General features: G+C 46.2%; 1 protein-coding gene across 1 annotated transcript in view; it reads left to right on the plus strand.

The window, feature by feature from the left end:
* trpm4a (transient receptor potential cation channel, subfamily M, member 4a) overlaps window positions 1–23,847 on the plus strand; it is a 68,897-nt gene that overhangs the window by 16,041 nt on the left and 29,009 nt on the right. Inside the window, exons 6-19 of the mRNA XM_068020013.1 lie at window positions 224–401; window positions 1,279–1,343; window positions 3,408–3,590; window positions 5,519–5,621; window positions 7,353–7,471; window positions 8,449–8,814; window positions 9,830–9,949; window positions 10,647–10,776; window positions 11,266–11,411; window positions 12,599–12,711; window positions 14,895–14,987; window positions 19,436–19,676; window positions 22,117–22,235; window positions 22,895–23,027. Coding sequence (XP_067876114.1) covers window positions 224–401; window positions 1,279–1,343; window positions 3,408–3,590; window positions 5,519–5,621; window positions 7,353–7,471; window positions 8,449–8,814; window positions 9,830–9,949; window positions 10,647–10,776; window positions 11,266–11,411; window positions 12,599–12,711; window positions 14,895–14,987; window positions 19,436–19,676; window positions 22,117–22,235; window positions 22,895–23,027 — 2,109 coding nt within the window. The remainder of the gene's footprint in view (window positions 1–223; window positions 402–1,278; window positions 1,344–3,407; window positions 3,591–5,518; window positions 5,622–7,352; window positions 7,472–8,448; window positions 8,815–9,829; window positions 9,950–10,646; window positions 10,777–11,265; window positions 11,412–12,598; window positions 12,712–14,894; window positions 14,988–19,435; window positions 19,677–22,116; window positions 22,236–22,894; window positions 23,028–23,847) is intronic.

Here is a 23,847-nt window from a genome sequence, read left to right on the forward strand (position 1 = left end):
TGCATCTGTATATGTGTACGTGTATATGTGTGTTTCTATATGTATGTAAGCACGTGTTTAAATGTGTTTATTGCTGCAAGTAAATGTGTGTATCTGGGTGTGTCTGCATGTTTGAGTCAGAATTCGTGTGTGTGTGTGTGTGTGTGAGCGCGTGCGTGCTTGGGTATCTGTAAGAATAGGCTTGAGTCTCACTTTCATTAAATCCCTGTCTGCACTTGCTCAGGGTTCCTTTCCTGTGAAGTACACAGTGAGTAGCGACAAGGAAGCAGTGTATGCACTGGATGACAATTACTCCGCGTTCCTTCTGGTGGACGATGGCACCAACAATCAGATGGGAGGAGAAATCCAGTTCCAAGCGCGACTGGAACAACATATACTGACGCAGAAGACGGGAATCGGAGGTGCATATTGTCCAAATGAGCTAACGTATTCTAAGTTCCTCAACCACTGGAAATGGCTTGTTTTGATGGCCTCTGTCCTGTCCTTGCATGATTTTCAGCGCCTCCATAAATTACCCCAATAACATCCCCTGTTTGAATTAAAACAGCCTCAGAGAGTCACCCAGCTTCATTCAAGCTCATCACCTACTGTGCATCTCTGCTCTGGTCTTTGTTACTCCATAGATGTCTCATTCAACCTCATGGAAGTGTATGCGTTCCATTCCAATGACACCAAGGCAGAAATATGCTCCAGACCTCACACACCAGATGTCATACACCAGACGTCACGCACCAGACATTGCACACAAAATGTCGCATACCAGACGTCACAGACTGGGCATCACACACCAGACGTCACACGCCAGACGTCACACACCAGACGTCACACACCAGACGTCACACACCAGACGTCACACTTGGTTATAGCTGCAACACAGCTATAAAAAAAAAGAGACTGCCATTTCTACGAAGTACTTAAGCAGCTGGTTTGAAGAGACAGGGCAGGTTAATGCTCCATCTCTGCAGCTGATAGTCACAATCATGTTCACCACTATCCATGAGCAATGCCACAGGACATCCACCAGTTATACTGAGAAAGAATGATGGATTGTAAGCAGGACCCAGGCATCTGGTGAGAAGAACAGTGTATCTACATGGGCACTAGTTCAACGTACTCAGAGACACACAGGCACAAACAAATATGCACACACTCGCTGGTAAACAAATATTCCACACAAGCATTGGTATACCTAGGCGCTGATAGACATGAACAGAAACAGTCATATACCATGTGTCCCTGAGAGGTCTGTGCTTATATTTATGTTTTCTTTGTCCAAAGGGAGAGGAAGCATTGAGATCCCAGTGCTGTGTGTGCTGATCCAAGGAGGACCCAACATGCTGGAGGTGACAAGCTGATTTAAATCTTTCTGTCCTTATGAATAGTGAGGAAAGTGGAACAAAGAGACCTTTCCTTCTCTGCAGTGACTGGGCAGTTGCAGCAAGTTTTTTACAGTTTAGAGGCAGCAGAGTGTGATGGTGAAATACCTCACTAAAATACCTCACTTAATCAGAGCCCTCCCATTGTTTCTGGTTTAGAGATTTCCCCTCCTGATAGTCAGACATTAAGTGGTCCAGATGATGAGACTGTTCTTTTGAAGGCAGTCCCCCTTTTAAGGTTTTGACTGTGGGAGCCCCTCATTAAGGGGATTGCAAAATCCCCTCTTTAAAGCGTGTGGATGATGAGACTCCCACACGAAGGGGTCCTAACAATAAGACTCCTCTTTTAGGGGCCTGTCCTAATGTTGAGACCGTCCCTTTTAAGAGATCCTCCTTTTAAGCAAAGCTCTTTCCTTCTGAAGATAGAATCATAGAATAGTTACAGCACAGAAGGAGGCCACTTGGCCCATCATGTCTGTGCTGGCTCACTGCAAGAGAAGCTCAGCTAGTCTCACATCCTCCCCTGTTCCCTAGAGCCCTGCAATTTTTTTGTTTTCAGATGCATATCCAATTCCCTTTCAAAAGCCGTGTTTGAACCTGCCTCCACCACCCTTTCAGGCATTGCATTCCCGATCCTAACCACTCACTACACAAAAAAATATTTTCCTCATGTTGCCTTTAGTTCTTTTGCCACTCGCCTTAAATCGGTACCCTCTGGTTCTCGACACTTCTGCCAATGGGAACAGTTTCTCCGCAATCTACTTTGCCCAGACCCCTCATGATTTTGAAAATCTCGAACAAATCTCCTCTCAACCTTCTCTTCTCCAAGTAGAAAAAGCCCCAGCTTCAATCTGTCCGTGTAACTGTAGTCCCTCATTCCTGGAAAAATTCCCGCAAATCTTTTCTGCACCCTCTCTAATGCCTTCACATCCTTCCTAAAGTGCAGTGCCCAGAACTGGTGCACAGCCTGTTGGAGCTGGTAAGTCCCAGTAATTGTGAGGCCACATCCCGAGGTGAGAGAGAGAGGTCAGATATATGGAAGAGGATTGTGGCTTAGTATTGTAAAACCAAGTGTCAGTCTTGACTCATTGGCAGCCTGTTTCCCTCTGGGTTATGGCACATAATCTAGTTCAGGGGGTCTGCAACCTCCAATCCCAGAGCCACATGAAACTCCTGAACATCTCACTTGCGCCTCCCAACCTTTTCCAGTTGGATTGCATCAACATGAAAACAGCCTAAAAAAAAGTAAGTTTTATTGTGTGGATAAAAAGCTCATCATTATGCTGCACTTTACAGTTTCAATTATTTTAACAGAAAAAAAATCCTCATGCTCTAAATGAACCTGTTTGACTGGTGTAGTTACACCATGGCTATAGATAAATGCCTTTGGTTTTATGTCTGCAACCATTATAACTGAGATGATAAATTATTCTGAATCTGCTTTAGAAGCTGTTTTTGTCACAGTGAGAATCAATAGCCGGAAAATTGTCTTCATTCTACACCTCTTAAATTGCAGTTTGTTTTAAAGATGGCTTTATTGACAAAATTATCGTTTACAAAAGTCAGAAAATGCGATAATTCAGTTAGGTCTACTTTAATTTCTTTTTTTTTCTATTGTTACCTAAATGTAGCACATGTATTTTATCGATTATATGTGCAAATTATGCATTCTACCGGAGACACTCAGCAATTTGGTTTAGAAATGCTGAAATTTCATCTTGCTGCTCCCAATGGGTTTTTTTTAATTTTCCGCAATTTTATTTTAAAAAATGGCTTTTCAGGTAATAAAAGGCCGACACAGCCGTTGCAGTACTGAGGGAGTGCTGATTCACTATGGGTACCCATCACAAGACCTTCGCTTTATAGGGGTCCTGATGATGAAATCCTTCATTAAGGGTTGACGATTGCGAGACCCTCTCTCGAAGGGACCTTGGTGAGGCATTCCCTCCAACTTGGAACTGGCTAGACAGACAGACCAGATATTTGTATGGGTGTATTTTTAATCTGTCTTGTTTACTCCTGGTGGGATAGAGAATATACAAAGCTACAATGCACAACATTCCATGGCTGATCCTGGCGGGATCGGGAGGGATTGCGGACATCCTGGCTGAGGTCATAGTGGAATCCTTTACAGAGGAGACCTTAAAGAAGGAAGTGGAAGCACGCATCCAGAAACACTTTCCCTCTGAAGACGTCCACGCCCTGGTGGAGCTGGTAAGTCCCTGTAACTGTGAGGCTACGTCCTGGAGTGGGAGAGAGGTCAGATATATGGAACAAGCCCATGGCCCAGTACTGCTGACCCAGGTACAGTGGGAGCACGTCTTTCACTGGGTCATAGCTGGGGCTTGAAGGCCGAATCAAGAAACTTGAGCACATAATCTCGCCTGACGCCTCACTGAGGGTGTGCTGCATGGTCAGAGGCGCCATCTTTCGGCGGAAACTTCAAACTGCTCTCTCGGGTGGATATGAAAGATCTCATGACACTTTCTGAAGAAGAGCAGGGAATTCCTTCCTTCTTTACAACAGAAGACTTGCATTCACATAGCACCTTTCTCGACCTCAAAACATCCGAAATCACTTTACAGCCAATTGAGTACAGTCACTGCTGGAATGGAACAGCCAATTTGAGCACAGCAAGCTCCCACAAACAGCAATGTGATACTGACCAGATAATCTGCTTTTGGGATGTTGACTGACAGGTATTGGTATTGGTTAGGACACTGGGGGAAAAGCTCCACCGCTCTTCTTTGAAATAGTGCCTTTGGGATCATCTTATACCAACTTGAGACGGCAGATAGGGGCTTGGTTTAACATCTTATCTGAAAGATAGCACCTCTGACAGTGCAACACTCCCTCAGTACTGCACTGGGTGTGTCAGCCTAGAGTTATGTTCTCAAGTCTTTGGAGTGTTGTTTGACCCCACAACCTTCTGACTCTGAGGTGAGAGTGCTACCCACTGAGCTACAGGTTGCACTGCCACTTTACCACTCTCTGTTGCTCTTTCATAGATCATAGAGAGTTTACAGCACAGAAAGAGGCCATTTGGCCCACCGTGTCTGCACCGGCCAAGTAAAAGAACCACCCGGCCTAATCCCACTTTCCGGCATTTTGTCCATAGCCCTGCAGGTTATGGCATTTCAGGTATACATCCAGGTGCCTTTTGAATGAGTTGAGGGCTTCTGCCTCTACCGCCCTTTCAGGCAGTGAGTTCCAGACCCCCACCACCCTTTGGGTGAAAAATGTTTTCCTCATCTCCCCTTTAATCCTTCTACCAATCACTTTAAATCTATGCCCCCTAGTCACTGACTTCTCTGCTAAGGTAAATAGGCCTTTCACATCCACTCTATCCAGGCCCCTTACAATTTTGTACATTTCAATCAAATCTCCCCTCAGCCTTCTCTGTTCCAAGAAGGAACAACACCAGCCTATCCAATCTTGCTCCACAGCTGCATTTTTCCAATTCCGGCAACATCCTCGTAAATCTCCTCTGTACCCTCTCTAGTGCAATTACATCCTTTCTGTAATGAAGTGACCAGAACTGAACACAGCACTCAAGTTGTGGCCTAACTAATGATTTATACAGTACCAGCACAACCTCCCTGCTCATGTATTCTATGCCGCAGCTAATAAAAGAAAGGATTCCATGTGCCTTCTTAACCATCTATCAACCTGTCCAGCTATCTTCAGGGATCTGTGGACATTCACTCCAAGGTCCCTCACTTTCTCTACGCTCCTCAGTATTCTCCCATTAATCGTGTATTCCTTTGCCTTATTTGACCTCTCCAAGTGCATCACCTCACACTTCTCTGGGTTAAATTCCATTTGCCACTTTTCTGCCCACCTGACCAGTGTATTGATATCTTTCTTCAGTTTACAGCTATCCTCCTCTCTATTGGGCCCTGAGGTTGCTCATCAATTAAATTCAATTACTCTCTTTCTAATTGACTACACAACGTTACATTACACCATGAGCAAAGGAAATCATGTGACCCTCGGTCAGTGAGGCCACAAACGGACAATGGAAAATCAGTGTTCGGTTGCTCCAATGCATGATGGGATGTTGGAGGACTGTAGGAAGTGACTGAATGCAGGATGTAACCTCAGGCCTCCAGGATAAATTAACAACATGTTCTGACTCATAGGTGGCGAAGATTTTTGAAAATAAGCACCTGGTGACTGTCTGCAATGCAGATCTGGATGGGACGGAGGAGTTTGATACATTGATTTTGAAAGCACTGTTTAAAGGTAACTTTCCAAAAATCTTTTATTTTCAATTGCCCCCTTCCACCCCTCCCAGTGCAAACTGGTACTGGGAAGAGTTTCAGCATGTACCTGACATTAGTTACCATTCATGGTCTGGGAACCAACATAGTGCAGTAGACTATTCAACTCTGAAAGGCATTGCAATTTGAAGGACTGTACCTGACACAAATACACTGGACTGTAATCAGGAGCAGGAGCCCTGGCCAGGTTTTCCCACACCCTCCAAAGGGGGCACTGAGGTCAATTAAAGTTCACAATCTGCCACCCCCAACTGAGAACAACTAACTCAACTCAGACCTGACACCCAGTCTGGGCTTTTCCTACTCTGTAATGGCTTAGTGAGTAGCATTGTTGTCTCTGAGTTTAAAGGTCATAGATTCAAATCCCACTCCAAGAGACCTGACTACAAAAGGCAAGGTTGACACTCCAGTGCAGTACTGTCAGAGGTGCTGCCTTTCAAGTGTGACATTAAACTGAGGCTCCATCTGCTGTCTCAGATGGATATAAATGCAATATTTTGAAGAAGAACTAAGAAGTTCTCCCTGGTGTGCTGGTTAATATTTATCCCTCAACCAACATCACTAAAAACAGATGATCTGGTCATTATCATGTTGCTGTTTCTGGGAGCTTGCTGTGCACAAATTAGCTGCTGTGTTTCCTACATTACAACAGTGACTACACTTCAAAAGTACTTCATTGGCTGTAAAGAGCGTTGGAACGACCTGTGGTTGTGAAAGGTGCTATATAAATGCAAGACTTGCTTTTTTTGAGGGTTAGAACATCAGGTGATGCCTTTACCTGATCGTGGTGTCAATGTCTGTTGCTCACCTGCCTGACAAATAAAGATTTGTTTCCAGTCTGGCCAATCACAGTCTGGCCAATCCCAGTCTGGCCAATCTCACTCTGGCCAGTCCCAGACTGGCCAATCCCAGTACTAGCCAATCCCAGTCTGGCCAATCCCAGTTCTGGCCAATCCCAGTACTAGCCAATCCCAGTCTGGCCGATCCCAGTACTAGCCAATCCCAGTACTTGCAAATCCAACCAGACCAATCCCAGTCTGGCCAATCCCAGTTCTGGCCAATCCCAGTCTGACCAATCACAGTACTAGTCAATCCCAGTCTGGCCAATCCTAGTACTAGCCAATCCCTGTCTGGCCAATCCCAGTACTAGCCAATCCCAGTACTAGCCAATCCCAGTCAGACCAATCCCAGTCTGGCCAATCCCAGTTCTGGCCAATCCCAGTCTGACCAATCACAGTACTAGTCAATCCCAGTCTGGCCAATCCTAGTACTAGCCAATCCCAGTTTGGCCAATCCCAGTTTGGCCAATTCCAGTCTGGCCAGTCCCAGTTCTGGCCAATCCCAGTTCTGGCCAATCCCAGTTCTGGCCAATCCCAGTCTGGCCAATCCCAGTACTAGCCAATCCCCATCTGGCCAATCCCAATCTGGCCAGTCCCAGTTCTGGCCAATCTCAGGGTTGTCCATTCCTAGTACTGTTCAATCCCAATGCTGACCATTGCCAATAATGACTATCACCAGGATTGACCATCACCATGACTGACCATTCCAGTAATGACCATTCCCAGATTCATCATTCCCACTATTGATCATTATCAGTACTTACTCCTGGAGCTATCTCTAGGGGGTTTGTATGGATGGTTGATGTACTGTGCTGAGAAGAGCCTCAGTCTCTGAACACTCTATACTTCCTCAGCCTGTAAGAAGCAGAGCACTAATGTCCGAGTGTACCTTGATGAGCTGAAACTGGCGGTAGCCTGGAGCCGCGTGGATATTGCCAAGAGCCAATTATTTAACGGAGAAATCCTCTGGAAGGTAAGTGAGTGAGCCTGGAGCTAGGTGAGACAGCATAGCGGGACTTCTCACTCTGTGAGGCCGAACAATACAAAATCTTACGTTGCAATTCAGTTTCCCTCGCCCCTGTTATAATAAAGCTCCTTGGGACGTTTATTATGTCAAAGGTGCTATATAAATGCAAGTTGCTGTTGTTATGCAGTGAAGCGGGGGGAGGGGGGGGGGGGGTGAAATAACCTTTCTCACTTACAATCCTCACCGCTCCCCCCCACCCCAACATTCCAGCTGGACATCAGTTAGAGGATTCCAGATGCCCTCGGATACCTCACCCAACTCCCAGTCTTTATAACTGAGCCTTGACAATGAGGGTCATGACCGGAATTGCAGCCAATGCCAATTCCTGTTCTGATGTTCACACACATACCAGCAGGAATCACTGGCTAGTGATTACGAGTAGGAATTCTTCATGAATTTCTTGGCCCGCTGCAGTAGGGTTGCCAACCCTCCAGGATTGGCTTAGCAATCTCTCGGGCACTGTTGTGAGCAAAAACATGGGGAAAGAATCATAGGGGGCATTAAATAAACTCATTTTGTTTGAACACTTTCATTTATTAGTTATAAAAATATTGGAGAGTGAGGAAACTTTTTTTGACTGAGAGTCAAGATTAATCTGATGGGGTCATAGAGTCTGCTGCCTGTCCAATTGGCCATAATGTCGGGGGGGGATAGACCAATGGCGGGTGTGTGTGGGGGTGGGGCTGTCCGAGGTGGGAGGTCATGCGATGAAACCTCCGGGAATGCTGCCAGGCAGAGGTGCAACCCAACCCTGCAGCCTAGCGACACTGAGGCCTACTGTGCTAGGCCTATGAATACTGGGCTACGGCACGACTGGGCTCAAGCTGTGGTGCCGCCCCACAGCTTGGCGAGAGTCGGCGCCATCAGGAGAGGAGAGGGAAATGACCACAGGTCGGGGGTCATCCTATTGTTTTCTGTTGCAGTCCAGCGACCTGGAGGACCCCATGACTGCCGCTCTGGTGAACGACAAGCCGGAATTCGTCAAGCTATTCATCGACAACGAGATCAACATGGTGGAGTACCTCTCATACCGGCGTCTGGAGGAGCTGTACAGCTCGGTGGCGGAGAACTCCCTCCTCAGCACCTTCCTTCAAAAGAAGAAGGAGGAGAGGTGGTCTCTGCAGGCCAAGGGGCCCATGGCTCCGCCTGACAGTCCAAAAATAGAGGGGAGGCAGCAGAGTTACACACTCCTTGAGGTGCTGAAAGTGCTGAAAGATCTGATGGGTGATTTTTGCGAGCCGATGTATGGGGAACTATTCAAACCGGCTGACCCCCGGAAAAACAAGCCTGTAAGAATCGGATGTTGGTTTTGTTTTCTGAGCACAATGGCCTTGACTTGGTGTTGTAGGAATGTTAACATCATACATTTTATTTGAAATTCCTTCTCGCCCGCCACCCCTCCCACCCCTGGCCCAAAGGTTTTGGCAACTTGGCTCAGTTGGTATCACGGAGGCCGCTCAGCCCCTCAAGTCTGTTCCACCATTCGATTAGCTGATCTGTCTCTCAACACCGAAGCAAAATCTCTTGTCTTGGAGTGAGAAAGGTTGCGGGCCTCGAGCCGACCCACATCCCACTGACCTTATCTAGGTTGACACTCCACTGCAGTACTGAGGGAGTGCTGCACTGACGGAGGTGCCGTCACGAGGATGAGACATTAAATTGAGGCCCTGTCGGCCCTCTCGTGGATGTGAAAGATCCCCTGGCACTATTTCAAAGAAAAGCAGGGGAGTTCTCCCCGGTGTCCTGGCCAATAATCATCCCTCAATCAACATCACAAAAAACAGATTATCTGGTCATTAGCACATTGCTGTTTGTGGGAGCTTGCTGTGTACAAATTGGCTGCAGCGTTTCCTACATTACAACAGTGACTGCACTTCAAAAGTACTTCATTGGCAGTAAAGTGCTTTGGGGTGTCCTGTGGTTGCAAAAGGCGCTATGTAAATGCAAGTCTTTCTAAGATTCCACAAACAGCAAAGAGCTAACTAAGCACTCAATCTAATTTATGCGAGTTGGTTGAGGGGTGACTGTTGGCCATAACCTGGGAGAACACCCCACTCTTCTTTGAATTGCATCGTCAGATCTTTTGTGTCCACCTGAACAGGCAAGTAGGCAAAAGACGGCGGCTGCAGCAATGCAGCACCCCCTTAATACTGCACTGAGGTACCAATTACAGATTGTGTGCCCATGGTCCCTGGAGAGGGGCTCTGGGAGGCTGTCACTTCCTGACTTGCAGGTGGGAGTGTTACCAACTGAGCAAAGGGGGGAAACCTAATGCGACCAAATAATTGTGACTTCCTATTTCAGCTGCTAAAACTTCAGGAGCTTCCCTATCGGATGATGAAGAGCACCAATCCTTGGACAGACCTGTTCATCTGGGCAGTCCTGCAGTACCGCAATGAGATGGCCACCTACTTCTGGGAAATGGTGAGAGCTGGGTAGAAGAGGGTCAGGTTCCCTCGGCCCAATTAAAGATACTATCCCCTTTCTCCATCAACGGCAAGAATTTCATGCATATAGCTGCCTTAACCTTGCAAAACATCCTGCTTCACAGGAGTGTTATCAGACCAAAGGAGATACATAAGGAGATATTTGGTCAACGGTTTAGGTTTTAAGCAGCGTCTTTAAGGAGGAGAGAGAGAGGTGGAGGTGTTCAGGGAGGGGACTACAGAGCTTAGGGCCCAGACAGCTAAAAGCACAGCTGCCAATGGTGGGACAACAGAATTGGATGAAGGCAGAGATATCAGAGGGTTGCAGGACTCGAGGAGGTTACAGAAATGAGGAGGGGTGAGGCAAAGGAGGGATTATGCTGAAATGATTCCTTATTATGCAGGCTCCCAGTCTAGCCCAGGCTCTCCCCAGATCGATAAAACTCTGGAACTCCTCATCGCCATCAGCGTTACAATTTTCCCACAACTTGCTGCTTCACCTTATCACATCTCTCGCGATTTCCCTGAGTGCTTCACATCTTTATGTGACTAAATGTAGCAGGTGTTCAGGGGCAATCGCAGTTTTCAAATGAGGATGGTGGGATGAGGACCAACTAGTGAGATGGGGAGGTGGGGGGGGGGAGAATAGGAACTGTCTTGTTATTTTCTCATCAATTTGTCTTCTTCATCCTCAGGGTGGGGAATCGGTGTCTTCTGGCCTCGTCGCCTGCAGGATTCTGAGGGAAATGGCTCGTTACGAGCCAGAAGCAGAAGGTGCCCGAGTTATGAAGGAAATGGGGGCAAAATTTGCTCAACTATCTCTAGGTACTGTTGGAGATGTCTGAAATAGCAGGGACAAAGTTAGGAAGGTCATTCCAAAGAAAAGAGTTAAACTGTTAGCCAAAAAAGTGAGCCTCATTACCTCTTCCCCCGACTATTCATTGCTGCATCAACCAATTCTGCCCCCGTACCCCTTTACCCACCCAAAACCCCCCACACACACCCCTCTACCCACCACCCAACTCTACCTCATACAAAAAGGACTACCCACGCATCCAATTCTACTCCGCCTACCCAACTACCTACCAACCAACTCTACCCCACCAATCACCAAACCAGCTCTACCCCCACACACAACCTTCCATCCACCCAAGAGAGATACAGGCCCAGACCTGGTGGGCTGAAAGGCCTCTTTGTGTACTGTAAAGTTCTACGAATCGTGATTGTGCCATGTGGGCACTCTTGAGGTGATTGCTGGCTATCTTGCTGCGGCTCACTCAGCACTGACGCCCCTCCCCTTCTCTTTGCCCGCAGATGTTTTCAACGAGTGTTACCGACACAACGAAAAGCGAGCGTTCCAACTGCTGGTGCGACAGTGCCACCTGTGGGGCAGAACCACCTGCCTACACCTCGCCACTGGGGCTGAAGCCTGGAATTTTTTGGCTCACGATGGAGTCCAGGTCAGTTGGGAATATTCACTGCACTGTGGGATTGCCGGAGAATACCCAATAATTAATTGTTGACTTTGAAAGTGATAGAATTCGGGGTTGGGAGTAAAACACAAAACTTTGATCAGTATACTCTGAGAGACAGGAGGTTATTTACAGTTATATCACACGTAGGGTCAGAGAGATGGCCATTATTTACAGTTATGCCACACAGTCGCAATTTGGGATTTTGTTCTTTTTTCCACAGAAAGGAATTGATAACGAATCACATTTAATCATTTTTTTTAAAAGCAAGATGTATTTACATATTGTTTTAAAGCACTAAGGTGTTCAAAATGCTAATGAGCTAGACGGTGAAGTAGTTTTCCCAAAGACTGAAAATGATAAGGAATTTTTTCAGCTCGTCTTGGTAATCGATAAACACCTCACACCCGTTGTGTTGGGAAGTCCTTGGTCACAGGCACTCAGCAGGGCTTGTCTGGCCTCCCCTCTCATTGTGGACACAGAGAGATAAAATTGGGACAAAGGCTGCAAAGGCATGTTTTCGCCAGACTCAAAGTTAAGTTGGTATTTAAAGGTTATTTATTTTGAACGAAACAAAACAACCTACTGATGCGGGAATGCATCAGGTATAATAGTAATTATTTACGGTTATATCACATCCAAGGCCTGAAGGCAAGGAGTTATTTATAGTTACACAGTTGTAGGGACCACTTTCACCTCTGGGGCAGAAGGTCAAGGGGAATGCAGCATTGTCAGAAGTGCCATCCTTCAGATGTGATGTTAAACCAAGGCTGTTTGGGTGAATGTTAAAGATCCCATGGCACTATTTGAAGAACAGCGTCTAGGCCAACAAGCATGCCCCCCACCAACACCACTGAAAATAGGTCATTCATCTCTTTGCTGTCTGTGGAATCTTACTGTGCAGAAAATGGTTGCTGTGTTTATCTAAATAACAGCGATTGTACCTCCAAACAGTAATGGTTGCAATGGGTTTCTTGAGAGGGCTGATAAGTCACAATATAAATACAAATATTTTCTTTCTCACGAACAGAGTTTGAGAGATGGAGGTTACAGTCTGAATGGGGTCTAAATGGAGCGGTAGCACAAAATGGGTGAATTTCTTTAAAGTTGGGGGTGGGATGTTGGGGCAAACTGCTCACTTTGCCCCTGTGCTTATTCTCCGTTTTGTTCGACAGGCCCTCCTGAATCAGATCTGGTGGGGGGAGATGCACAGAAACACTGAGACCTGGAGGCTGTGTCTCGCCTTCTTCTGTCCCCTTTTCATATACAGTAACCTCATTAAGTTCAGGTAAAGCCCCCCTTCTTTCACTTGTTAAGGTTATTTTGAAAGGATGATTCTCACCACCCACCTGCTCCTCCCTTCCCCTGCTCACTATACCTATTGTTACGACCAGGTGAGAAAGGGGTCTAGGGTTCCCTTTCAGCCTTCACCTGGTCTTACTGTAACAGGGTTTTAATTTTAAACACACCGTGTTTTTAGCTCCCCCTTGGTGAATCCTTGTTCACCGCTTTCCAATTATAAGGCAAAGAAACCAGCACAAAGAGGCTTTCTTAGGTTTAAAGAAGAAAAGTTAAAATTTATTAAACTTGAACTTAAACTCTAATTCGGTTATCGCCGACAGATACACAACGTGCCACGCTAGCATGCACACACGATACACACATGCGGATGGAAACAGAAAGATAACAGAAGAAATAAAGTGGAAAAGTTTGAGGCAATACCCGAGGAGGTTTTTTTGTGTTACGGTTCTTCGAGTTCACTGTAGTGTCCTTGATTGTAGGTAGATCTTGCTTTTCATTGGGGCCCAATATTCCTCTTGAACCTTGTTCGCTGTAGGAGAATTTTCTCTCTTGGGAATCATGTGTCTTCAGTGGATTCAGTTCCGTGAGAAAGAGATGGGAGCAGACAGACAGGAGGGCTTCTTCAGTCCAGGAGCATTCTGCTTTCTGCAGACTCTCAATTCAAACTGTACAATTCATAAACCCCAAGGTTGCCAAGCAGGTTAGTCATGTGACTAACTGGTCTGACCACATCTTGTATAATCTTAGCAGGGAATGGAATTTGCTTCCCTGCCCTCAAGGTCCGTCAGTATGCAAAGCTCCCCCTCAGCCAAGGTCCGGCAGTCCTTGTAACCACCTTTCTCTTCTTCCCAGCAACAATTTGAAATGTAATGTCCATGTGGCGAAATTAATATGCCTCATTCTTGGCATGTGGGGGCCTGCATGGCACTATTAAGAAACCGTGGGCAGTGCCAATGGGGAAAATAACCCCATAACTGCCTGGGTTTTGGTATTAGTTGCTACCACGGTGTCAATCAGAAGTGGGTATATTGATGTATCAGCGGGTGCACCCACCGATCTATGTGGCACTGAGCCATAAGGGCCAGGAAGGTCCTGGGTACAATTCCTCCAGCCTATGCTGGGTGGCACTGCTGGCACTGCAATTAGCCTCAGCCTTGACTTTCAATGGCATTACCATCACTGAATCCCCCACCATCAACATCCTGGGGGTTACCATTGACCAGAAACTTAACTGAACCAGCCATATAAATACTATGCAGGTCAGAGACTGGGAATACTGTGGTGAGTAACTCATCTACTGACTCCCCAAAGCCTGTCCATCATCTACGAGGCACAAGTCAAGAGTGTGATGGAATGCTCTCCACTTGCCTGGATGAGTGTGGCTCCAACAACACTCAAGAAGCTCGATATTACCTTCCAAACCGGCGACCTCTACCACCTAGAAGGACTTGGGCAGCAGATGCATGGGAACACCAGCACCTGCAAGTTCTCCTTCAAGTCACACACCACCCTGACTTGGAACTATATCGCCATTCCTTCACTGTCGCTGGGTCAAAATCCTGGAACTCCCTCCCTAACAGCACTGTGTGTGTACCTACACCACATGGACTGCAGCGGTTCAAGAAGGCGGCTCACCACCACCTTCTCAAGGGCAATTAGAGATGGGCAATAAATGCTGGCCTAGTGGTTGTTGCTCATGTCCCATGAAAGAATGAGAAAAGGATCCTGTGCCTGATCACTGCTGGGAAAATGTACACATGTATGTATGCATTGGGAATGGACAAGATCATCTTGACCTTTCCTTGATGCCAGTGACTGAGTGGGGTTCCAGATGGCAGCCGTACCTTGGAACTAGACTGGGAGAGAGGAGAGGGACAACTGAAAATGCCAAAACTGAGATTGATAGATTTTTGTTCACCGAGGGTATTGAGGGTTACGGAATCAAAGGGTTAAGTGTAGCTGAGATGCAGATCAGCCATGGTCTAAGGGAATGGTGGAAGAGGCTTGAGGGGCTGAATGGCCTCCTCCTACTCCTAGAGGGTGTCAGTGGTCTCTGGAGAGGGGAAATGTTTCATTGACTTTGACAGTCAATGGTAGTTGTCACACCCCAATGCTTCTTGTAGAAAATCACTTCACAAGCTGTAAATAACATTTCTGTTTCACTTACAGCAACAGCACAGAAGAGCAAGTGGCAGAAAAGCTTGGATCTGATTTGGACAGTATTGATGGTGACTTATTGATTCAGGCAACTGAAGTCTCCCGGTTGGTGACATTTTCTGTGTTTAATTCAGTCTCTGCTTTATGACCCTCTCCCTGGGTGGGCAGGAACTTTTGTGTCGAGCACTGGTTTGTCCTCAACTGGAGTATTGTGTCCAGTCCGGGGCACCACGTTTTAGGAAAGATGTGAAGGCATTGGAGAGACTGCAGAAAAGACTCACGAGAATGGTTCCAGGGAAGAGGAACCTCAGTTGCGTAGATAGATTGGAGGAGTTGGGACTGTTTTCCTTGGAGAAGAGGTTAAGAGGAGATTTGATAGAGGTATTCAAAATCATGAGGGGTCTGGACAGGGTAGAAAGGGAAAAACTGTTCTCATTGGTGGAAGGATCGAGAACAAGAGGGCACAGATTTACGTTAATTGGCAAAAGAAGCAATGATGACGCGAGGAAAGGCTTTTTCACGCAGCGAGTGGCTAGGATCTGGAATGCGCTGCCTGAGAGTGATGGAGGCAGATTCAATCGAGGCAATCAGGAGGGAATTGGATTGTTATCTTAAAAGGAAGAATGTGCAGGGCTGCGGGGAGGAGGCAGGGGAGTGGCACTAGGTAAATTGCTCCTTCGGAGAGCCAGCACGGACACAACGGGCCGAATGGCCTTCTGTGCTGTAACAATTCTGTGATTCTCTTTATATACATTTGTTCTTGGGATGTGGGCATCGCTGGCATGGCCAGCATTTATTGCCCATTCCTAGTCGCCCCTGATAAAGCGGTGGTGAGCCGCCACCTTGAACCACTACAGTCTGTGGGGTGAAGGTGCTCCCACAGTGCTGGGGTAGGGAGTTCCAGGATTTTGACCCAGCGATGGTGAAGGAACGGTAATGTATTTCCAAGTCAGGATGTTGTGTGAATTGGAGACGCTTTTGGAGGTTCAACAACAATTTGCATTTATATAGCGCTTTTAATATAGTGAAACATCATCCCAAGGCCCTCCGCATGAACATTTGGTCAAAAAGGTAGATCTTTGGTAGGTAGAGCTAGAGGGGCATCTTAAAGGATGAAAGAGAGTTGATGACCTAGAGAGTTTTAGGGAAGGAACTCCAGGGTTTAGGGCCTAGGCAACTGAAGGCACGGCCATCAAATTATTGCTGTTTTTGGCCTTCTTGGTGGTACAGGACTCAGAGAGAGGGAGCTGCTGTCAACGTAACATTGGTGAGTTGCTGAGGGGTGTTCTGTGGGGAATGGCCTGTTATCTTTACTAATCTGCTGCATGAAGGGACGAGGAGTGAGTGATTCTGACTCCCACAGTCAGCGATAGCAACATCCAATTCTGCCAAGTACTAAAATTAATGCAGAGTTGTTTTTCCATGCTTAAAATATAATTCAATTTTCCCTTTTCTCCCCCCTATTGGATGGGAAATCAACTTCTAACATAAAAGGAATATTGACCACACCTTAAAAAGGCTCGTATTCATATAGGACCTCACAGTTCACAGTGCGTAATTAGTGTTGTAATGTTGGAAATATGGCAGTCAGTCTGCACACACCGTGGTTCCACAAACAGCAAGGAGATGAGATGGGATGGTTAGAGTTGAGAATCAAAAAGGGATGATCACTCGACTGGGGCTGGGGAGGGGAGGGTTATTCTCTAGATCTTCAAATAATGAGAGAGAGAGAGGAGCAAATCTGCAGGGAAATCACAGAGATGTACGAGAACTATAGAGTGGTAAAATTGGGGGACTTTAATTACCCAAATATCGATTTGGATAATGTTAGAGTACAGGGAAAGGAGGAGGAGAAATTTCTGAAATGTTTTCAGGAGAACTTCCTTGACCAGTATGTTCTCAGTCCCACTAGGAAGGAGGCATTGCTGAATCTGGTGCTGGGGAATGAGATGGGCCAAATGGACCAAGTGGGGGAGCCCTTGGGTAAGAGCGATCATCGTATCATAAGGTTTAGACTAGTAATTGTAAAAAGCAAGGGACAATCTAAAGTAGAACTTCTAAATTGGAAGAAGGCTACTTTCAATGCAATGAGAAGGGATCTAGCCAGGGTAAAATGGAATCAAAGACTGACAGAAAATTCTGTAATGGAACAATGGATGATCTTTAAGGCAATGTTTCAGGTACAGGCTAGGTACATTCCAACAAGGTAGGGGAACCAAAGACAGGGTTCCTTGGATGACGAGGGAGATGGAGAATATGATGAAGCAAAAAAGGAGGGTTTATGATGTATGCCAGTTGAATTCTTCAAGCAAGAAACAGGCCAAATACAATAAATAGAGAGGGAAGAAAGTGAAGAGGAAAATGAGACTGGCAAAGAGAGACTATGAGAATAGATTGGCAGTTAATATAAAAGGGAACCCAAAAATCTTCTACCAGCATGTAAATAATAAGCAGGTGATAAGAGGCGGGTGGGTCCTATTTGGGACAAAGAGGGTGATATAGGCTTAGAGGTGCAGGGCAAGGCTAGAATACTTAATGAGTACTCTGTAAGGACGAGGATGCTAACAAAATATTGGTAGGAATGGAGATGTTAGAGGTAATAGATGGGGGTAAACATTGATAGGAAGAATATACTGGAAAGGCTGGTTATACTTAGAATGGATAAGTCACCTGTTCCGGATGGCTTGCATCCCAGGTTGCTAAACAATGTGGGAGTAGAGATAGTGGAAGGGCTTGCCCTAATCTTCCCTCAATTCGGGGGGAAGTGCCAGAGGATTGGAGAGTGGCAAATGTGACAACCTTATTCAAGAAAGGGTGTAAGGATATTTCTAGTAACGACAGGCTGGTTAGTTTAACATCAGTGGTGGGCAAGGTTTTAGAAACAATAATCAGAGGAAAAAAATCAACTGACACTTGGAGAGGTTTGAATTAATTAAGGAGAGCCAGCACGGATTTGGAAATGGCAGACTATGCTTGACTAATCCAATTAAATTTTTTGATGACGTAACAGAAGATTGATGAAGGGCAAGCAATGGATGTTGTCTATTTGGATTTTAAGAAAGCCTTTGACAAAGTACCACATGAAAGTACCACAAAATTGAGCCTCATGGAATAGGAGGGTCAGTGTGAGCTTGGATGAAAGGTTGGCTTAAGGACAGAAAACAGCAAGCAAATGGTTGTTTTTCAGACTGGAGGATGGTCGACAGTGGTGTGCCCATAGGGTCAGTGCTAGGACCACTGCTTTTTTGATATATGTTTAAATGAATTGGACATTGAAATATTTCAAAATTTGCCGACGATACCAATCTTGGAAATGTGGCAAACAGTAAGGACAATAGCAATCAACTGCAACAGGACATAGATAGGTTAGCAGAATGGGTAGATAAGCCGCAGATGGAATTTAATACAGAGAAGGGTGAGGTAATGCATTTTGGCAGCAGGGATAGGCAGAGGCAATGAGGACTAAATGGTACAGTTCTAAAGAGTCTACAGGGACCGAGGGACCTGGGGGTTCATGTGCATTGAACTTTGAAGGCGACAGGACATATTGAGAGAGCATTAGCAAAGCATATGGGATCTTGGGCTTCATAAATAGAGATATTGAGCACAAAAGCAGGGAGGTTATGCTGAAACTTTATATAGCTCTGGTTAGACCACAAATAGAGAATTATGTCCAGTTCTGGTCACCTCACTTGAGGAAGGATCTGAGGGTCCTTGAGAGGGTGCGGAAGAGATTTACCAGAATGGTTCCAGGGATGGAGGATTTTAGTTTCAAGGTTAGGTTGGAAAAGCTGGAGTTGTTCTCCTTAGAGCAAAGAAGATTGAGCGGAGATTTGATAGAGGTGTACAAGATTATGACAGATTTGGTTGAGGTAGACAAAGAAAAGCTGTCCCCATTAGCTGATGGTACAAGGACCAGTGGGCACAGATTTTAAGGTTTTGGGCAAGAGATGCAGAGAGGGGAAATGTGAAGGAGAAGTTTTTTGCACAGCGAGTTGTAATGTCCTGGAACTCGCTGCCTATCAGGGTGATGAAAGTGGAGACGATCAAACATTTCAAAAGAAAATTGTTTAATTGGAAATTGTAGGGTTAGCGGGATAGAGTGGAGGAATGGCTCTACTGAGAGCCAGTATGGACTTGATGGGCCAAATAGCCTCCTTCTGTGTCATAATGACTCTATGAATGGCCAGTTAACCTGTTTTTGGTGGGGTTGGTTGAGATAGTCATCTTAGCTGGGACACCAAGGAGAATCCTCTGCTCTCCTTCAAATAGTGTCATGGAGTCTTCTTCATCCACCTCAGAAGGAGGATGAAGCCTCAGTTTAATGTCTTATCCAAACATTCAATCAGTGTGGCACTGTATCATCATCCTAGATTGGGTCAAGTCCTGGATTGGGCCTTGAACCCAGGGCCCTCTAACTCAAAATAGAGTATTATTTCTTGAGCCGGGCTGCCTTTAGGATACTGCACCAGTTTTGGCACTTGGTAGTTAACTTTGGCTGAATATCACTGACCCGCGACTCTAAATACATCCCTTTTCTCTGTTCCATTCAGTGATAGTGAGACTGATGTCAGGGTGAAATCTGGCAATAAGCGGCCATTTTGGATGATTCGATGGAAGCAGTTCTGGGGCGCCCCTGTGACCTCGTTCTTTGGGAACGTCATTATGTATTTTGCCTTCCTGTTTCTCTTTGCCTACGTCTTGATCTTGGATTTTCCGCCCCGGAATCCATCCAGGATGGAGTTCATTCTGTACTTTTGGGTCCTCACGCTCGTCTTTGAGGAGATTCGACAGGTACGAAAATCTTATCTTTGGGAATCCTGTTCTCCTCACGGTGGGGAATGTTAACATTGGGAAAGGGAACACTTTCTGTTTCAGGTACAGATGCAGAGTTCCCTTGACTACCCCACCAATAATGTGCCTCAGCCCCAATTGAGGCAGTGTGATATTCTCCTGCCTCTCACACAAAACAATCCTGCGGCCCCTCTGAGAGAGATGGCTAACGTACTGCTGACCAGTGCCGAGTTAGGTTCAGCTTTGTAGTCTGGTCCTATTCCCATTAGGAATTGGATTGACTCCACCCAAAGTCATTTCACGTTTGAAATCTATGAATCCACCTTCCGAAATATTAGGAACAGCAATTAGCCAATTCTCTCCTGTTTTCCGCAGGCCCCTCAGTCCCTCTGTTCCTCTTCCAGCGAGGGTGACAAGCTGTTTATCTGGCCTGAAATCTCCACAGCTACCATGACAGCCAAGAGGAGATATGGTTTACATTGGACAGGGAGTTGGCCAGGGTCAGTTTGGTTGATCCTGAAGCAACTTTGCCTTCGTTCTCTGTTGGTCCCAAGGATTCAGCCAGCTGCAAACTTGCAACACAGCCCTCAATCGCCAGGGAGAGGAGAGGGTGGAATTTGAACCCACGGTTGTGAAAGGAATGGGATTTTTCTGTAGAACTTGTAGGTGAACTGAATTTGGTGGTTTGAGAGACCTGTGCTCCATTACTGCTCTCCATCACTGTTTGACCTCTCAATTAATTAGCGACAGCGATAACTTACATTTATATAGCACCTGTAAACGTAGTAATACATCCCCAAGGCACTTCACAAGAGCGTTATCAGACAAATATTGAAACCGGACCACCGAAGGAGACATTAGAACTTGTGACCAAAAGCTTGGTTAAGGAGCATTTTCAAGGAGGACAGAGGTGGAGAGATTTAGGGAGGGAATTCCAGAGCTTAGGACTGAGGCAGTGGAACTCATGGCCGCCAATGATGGGGCGATAAAAATCAGCGATGGACAACAGGCCAGAATTGGAGGAGCGCAGAGATCTCAGAGGGTTGCAGAACTGGAGGAGATTCCAGAGATAGGGAGGGGGCGAGGGCAGGGAGGGATTTGAGGACAAAGATGGGAATTTTACAATCACGACATGACAAAAAGGTACGGAGGAAAGGCTGGGTGAGGCAGAAGGGTGATCTCAATATGATGAATGATCTTTTCTCTCTCTGATCTTTATATGAATATGAATGACGGGTATCTCCATTGTCGGAGCTCTATCATTGAACATAGTGCAGTATCCCCACCTGCTGGCCAAGGACAGGAGCAAAAAGAAATACCAAACTAATTCAAAACTAAAGACTTATATTCATGACCTCAGCCCATTCCAAAGTGCTTTCCATCAATGAAGCCCTTTTCTTTTTGAGGTGTAGTCACTGTTGTAATGTAGGAATCGCGGCAGCCAATTTGCGCACAGCAAGATCCCACAAACCATTAAATTAAAACAACAGTAAAGGCTACAAAGCAGCTCCAGTAACATCTGTAAAAAGAAAAGCTGGGGTAACTTTTTGAGCAAAAGTCCTACATCAGAAGTGAAACATCAAAACATTTAGTCATCCTCCTGGTCCTGCTTTGTGTCTCCAGCATTCGCTGCTTTTATTAAAGGAAATGGTGCATCTTTTTCAACTAGAATTCGCGCGCCTTTAGCATAATTAAACAACCTGAAATGCTTCATTTAAGACACAGGTTGTCAGAAGGGTTAGGGCAATATAATCACAGGAAGATGAACTGTTTTAGTGATGTTGGTTGAGGGTTAAATATTGGCCCAGGACTCCAGGGAGAATTCCCCTGCTCTTCTTTGAAACAGTGCCATGGGATCTTTTGCGTCCACCTGAGAGGGAAGACTGAGAGGGGCCTTGCTTTAGCATCTCATCCCAAAGACAGCACCTCTGACAGTGCAGCACTCCTTCAGTGCTGAAGTGTCAGCCTGGATAAAGGGGTTCAGGTCCCTGGAGTGGGTCTTGAACCCGCCGTCCATCTGGTTCACGGGTGAAAGCGTTACCTGCTGAGCATCAACGATGTTGGAAATAACTGACCCATGAGGGTGCAGCTACCTCTTCCAAATATAGCGGCTGCCAGTGGGCTATTCCACCACAGGGAGCATCACAACCCCAGCCAAATTCTGTCTGCATATCTGCAACGTTCCAACAGAGATCACTGTATAGTGCCTGTTCGGGTAATCCTGATCCTGTTAAAAACAGCCTTGTGAAAGCTAGAGGCACGAATACGATCGACAATTAATTTCATTTTATTATTGTATCAAGACATTTGTGTTCAGATGACAGATGGTGCAGTACACACAGCCCTGGAGACTCACACGGAAGAAACTCCCCAGGAATTGTGGCTCCTGGTGTCACTGGCTGCGGAGGGCCATTGTAATTCCCCTCTTGTCTCTTCCTAGACGTTCTTTGTCAGCATGAATATCCCGATGAAGAAGAAGGTGAAGCTGTATTATCAGGACATGTGGAACAAGTGCGACGTTCTGGCCCTTCTCTTGTTCATGACCGGGGTCACTGCCAGGTCGGTGGCCATTTTGCTCATCGGGGTGGGAGGTTCAGCCAAGTAAGAGAACTGGCCGCACGGGTAGAATAAAGAGCAACTGCTGCGTAAAGGACGAGCTCCCCGGGGTTGCCATTCACAGCTGATCTCCTTGAAGCTAGCTTAATGTCTTAACTGAGTGAAGCTTTGAGTTCTTTTATACCATTTTAAAAACAATATCCGTCATCTAATTCTTGCCAAGTTTAACTTTGTTGGACATCTTATGACCCATTGGGTAGCAGATGTATTACTGAACACACTCAGCCATGGGAGCCTCACCCTTATCAAAAGCCTGTTCATTGTCTAAAGTTTCATCCTTCTCCAGTGTTACTTTGGTGCTATTGTGGGTGAAAGATTTATGGGCACACTGTTTAACCCAATTCAGATTTACTTAAGCTACATTGGCTGTTCTGTCTTATCACAGTGATCATGATAGGGAACGTCCCCCTCTGTAGCTGAGAGTCCAATGGCTGGACCATTCCCGCTGAGAGCACCTAACTCCATACAGGCCAAGGGATGAACCTGGGGGACCCCTGGTGGTCTCCAACTCCTGTAGCCTCCCAACGACCAGGTGAATAGGGAGCTTAGACATACAGCCAATGAGAGCTCCCATCCCGAATTTTAGCTCTTTCCTCTTGCAGGATGTTCAACGATTGGTTTGAGATGGGGCGCGTGATTCTCTGCCTCGACTTCATGGTATTCTCCTTTCGCCTGGTTCACATCTTTGCCGTCAACAAACAACTCGGCCCAAAGATCATCATTGTGGGGAAGATGGTGAGTGAGAGACCGTTACAGTGAGGGGTGTGGTGTATAACAGAGTGTTACAGTGAGGGGTTTGGGGTATATCAGAGAGTGTTACAGTGAGGGGTGTGGGGTATCTCAGAGTGTTACAGTGAGGGGTTTGGGGTATATCAGAGAGTGTTACAGTGAGGGGTGTGGGGTATATCAGAGTGTTACAGTGAGGGGTTTGGGGTATATCAGAGAGTGTTACAGTGAGGGGTATATCAGAGTGTTACAGTGAGGGGTTTGGGGTATATCAGAGTGTTACAGTGAGGGGTTTGGGGTATATCAGAGAGTGTTACAGTGAGGGGTGTGGGGTATATCAGAGTGTTACAGTGAGGGGTTTGGGGTATATAAGAGAGTGTTACAGTGAGGGGTGTGGGGTATATCAGAGTGTTACAGTGAGGGGTGTGGGGTATATCAGAGAGTGTTACAGTGAGGTGTGTGGGGTATATCAGAGAGTGTTACAGTGAGGGGTGTGGGGTATATCAGAGTGTTACAGTGAGGGGTTTGGGGTATATCAGAGAGTGTTACAGTGAGGGGTGTGGGGTATATCAGAGTGTTACAGTGAGGGGTTTGGGGTATATCAGAGAGTGTTACAGTGAGGGGTATATTAGAGTGTTACAGTGAGGGGTTTGGGGTATATCAGAGAGTGCTACAGTGAGGGGTGTGGGGTATATCAGAGTGTTACAGTGAGGGGTTTGGGGTATATCAGAGAGTGTTACAGTGAGGGGTATATCAGAGTGTTACAGTGAGGGGTTTGGGGTATATCAGAGAGTGTGACAGTGAGGGGTGTGGGGTATATCAGAGTGTT

The sequence above is a fragment of the Heterodontus francisci genome, chromosome 41 (assembly GCF_036365525.1).
Source record: "Heterodontus francisci isolate sHetFra1 chromosome 41, sHetFra1.hap1, whole genome shotgun sequence".
Classification (NCBI taxonomy): Eukaryota; Metazoa; Chordata; class Chondrichthyes; order Heterodontiformes; family Heterodontidae; genus Heterodontus; species Heterodontus francisci.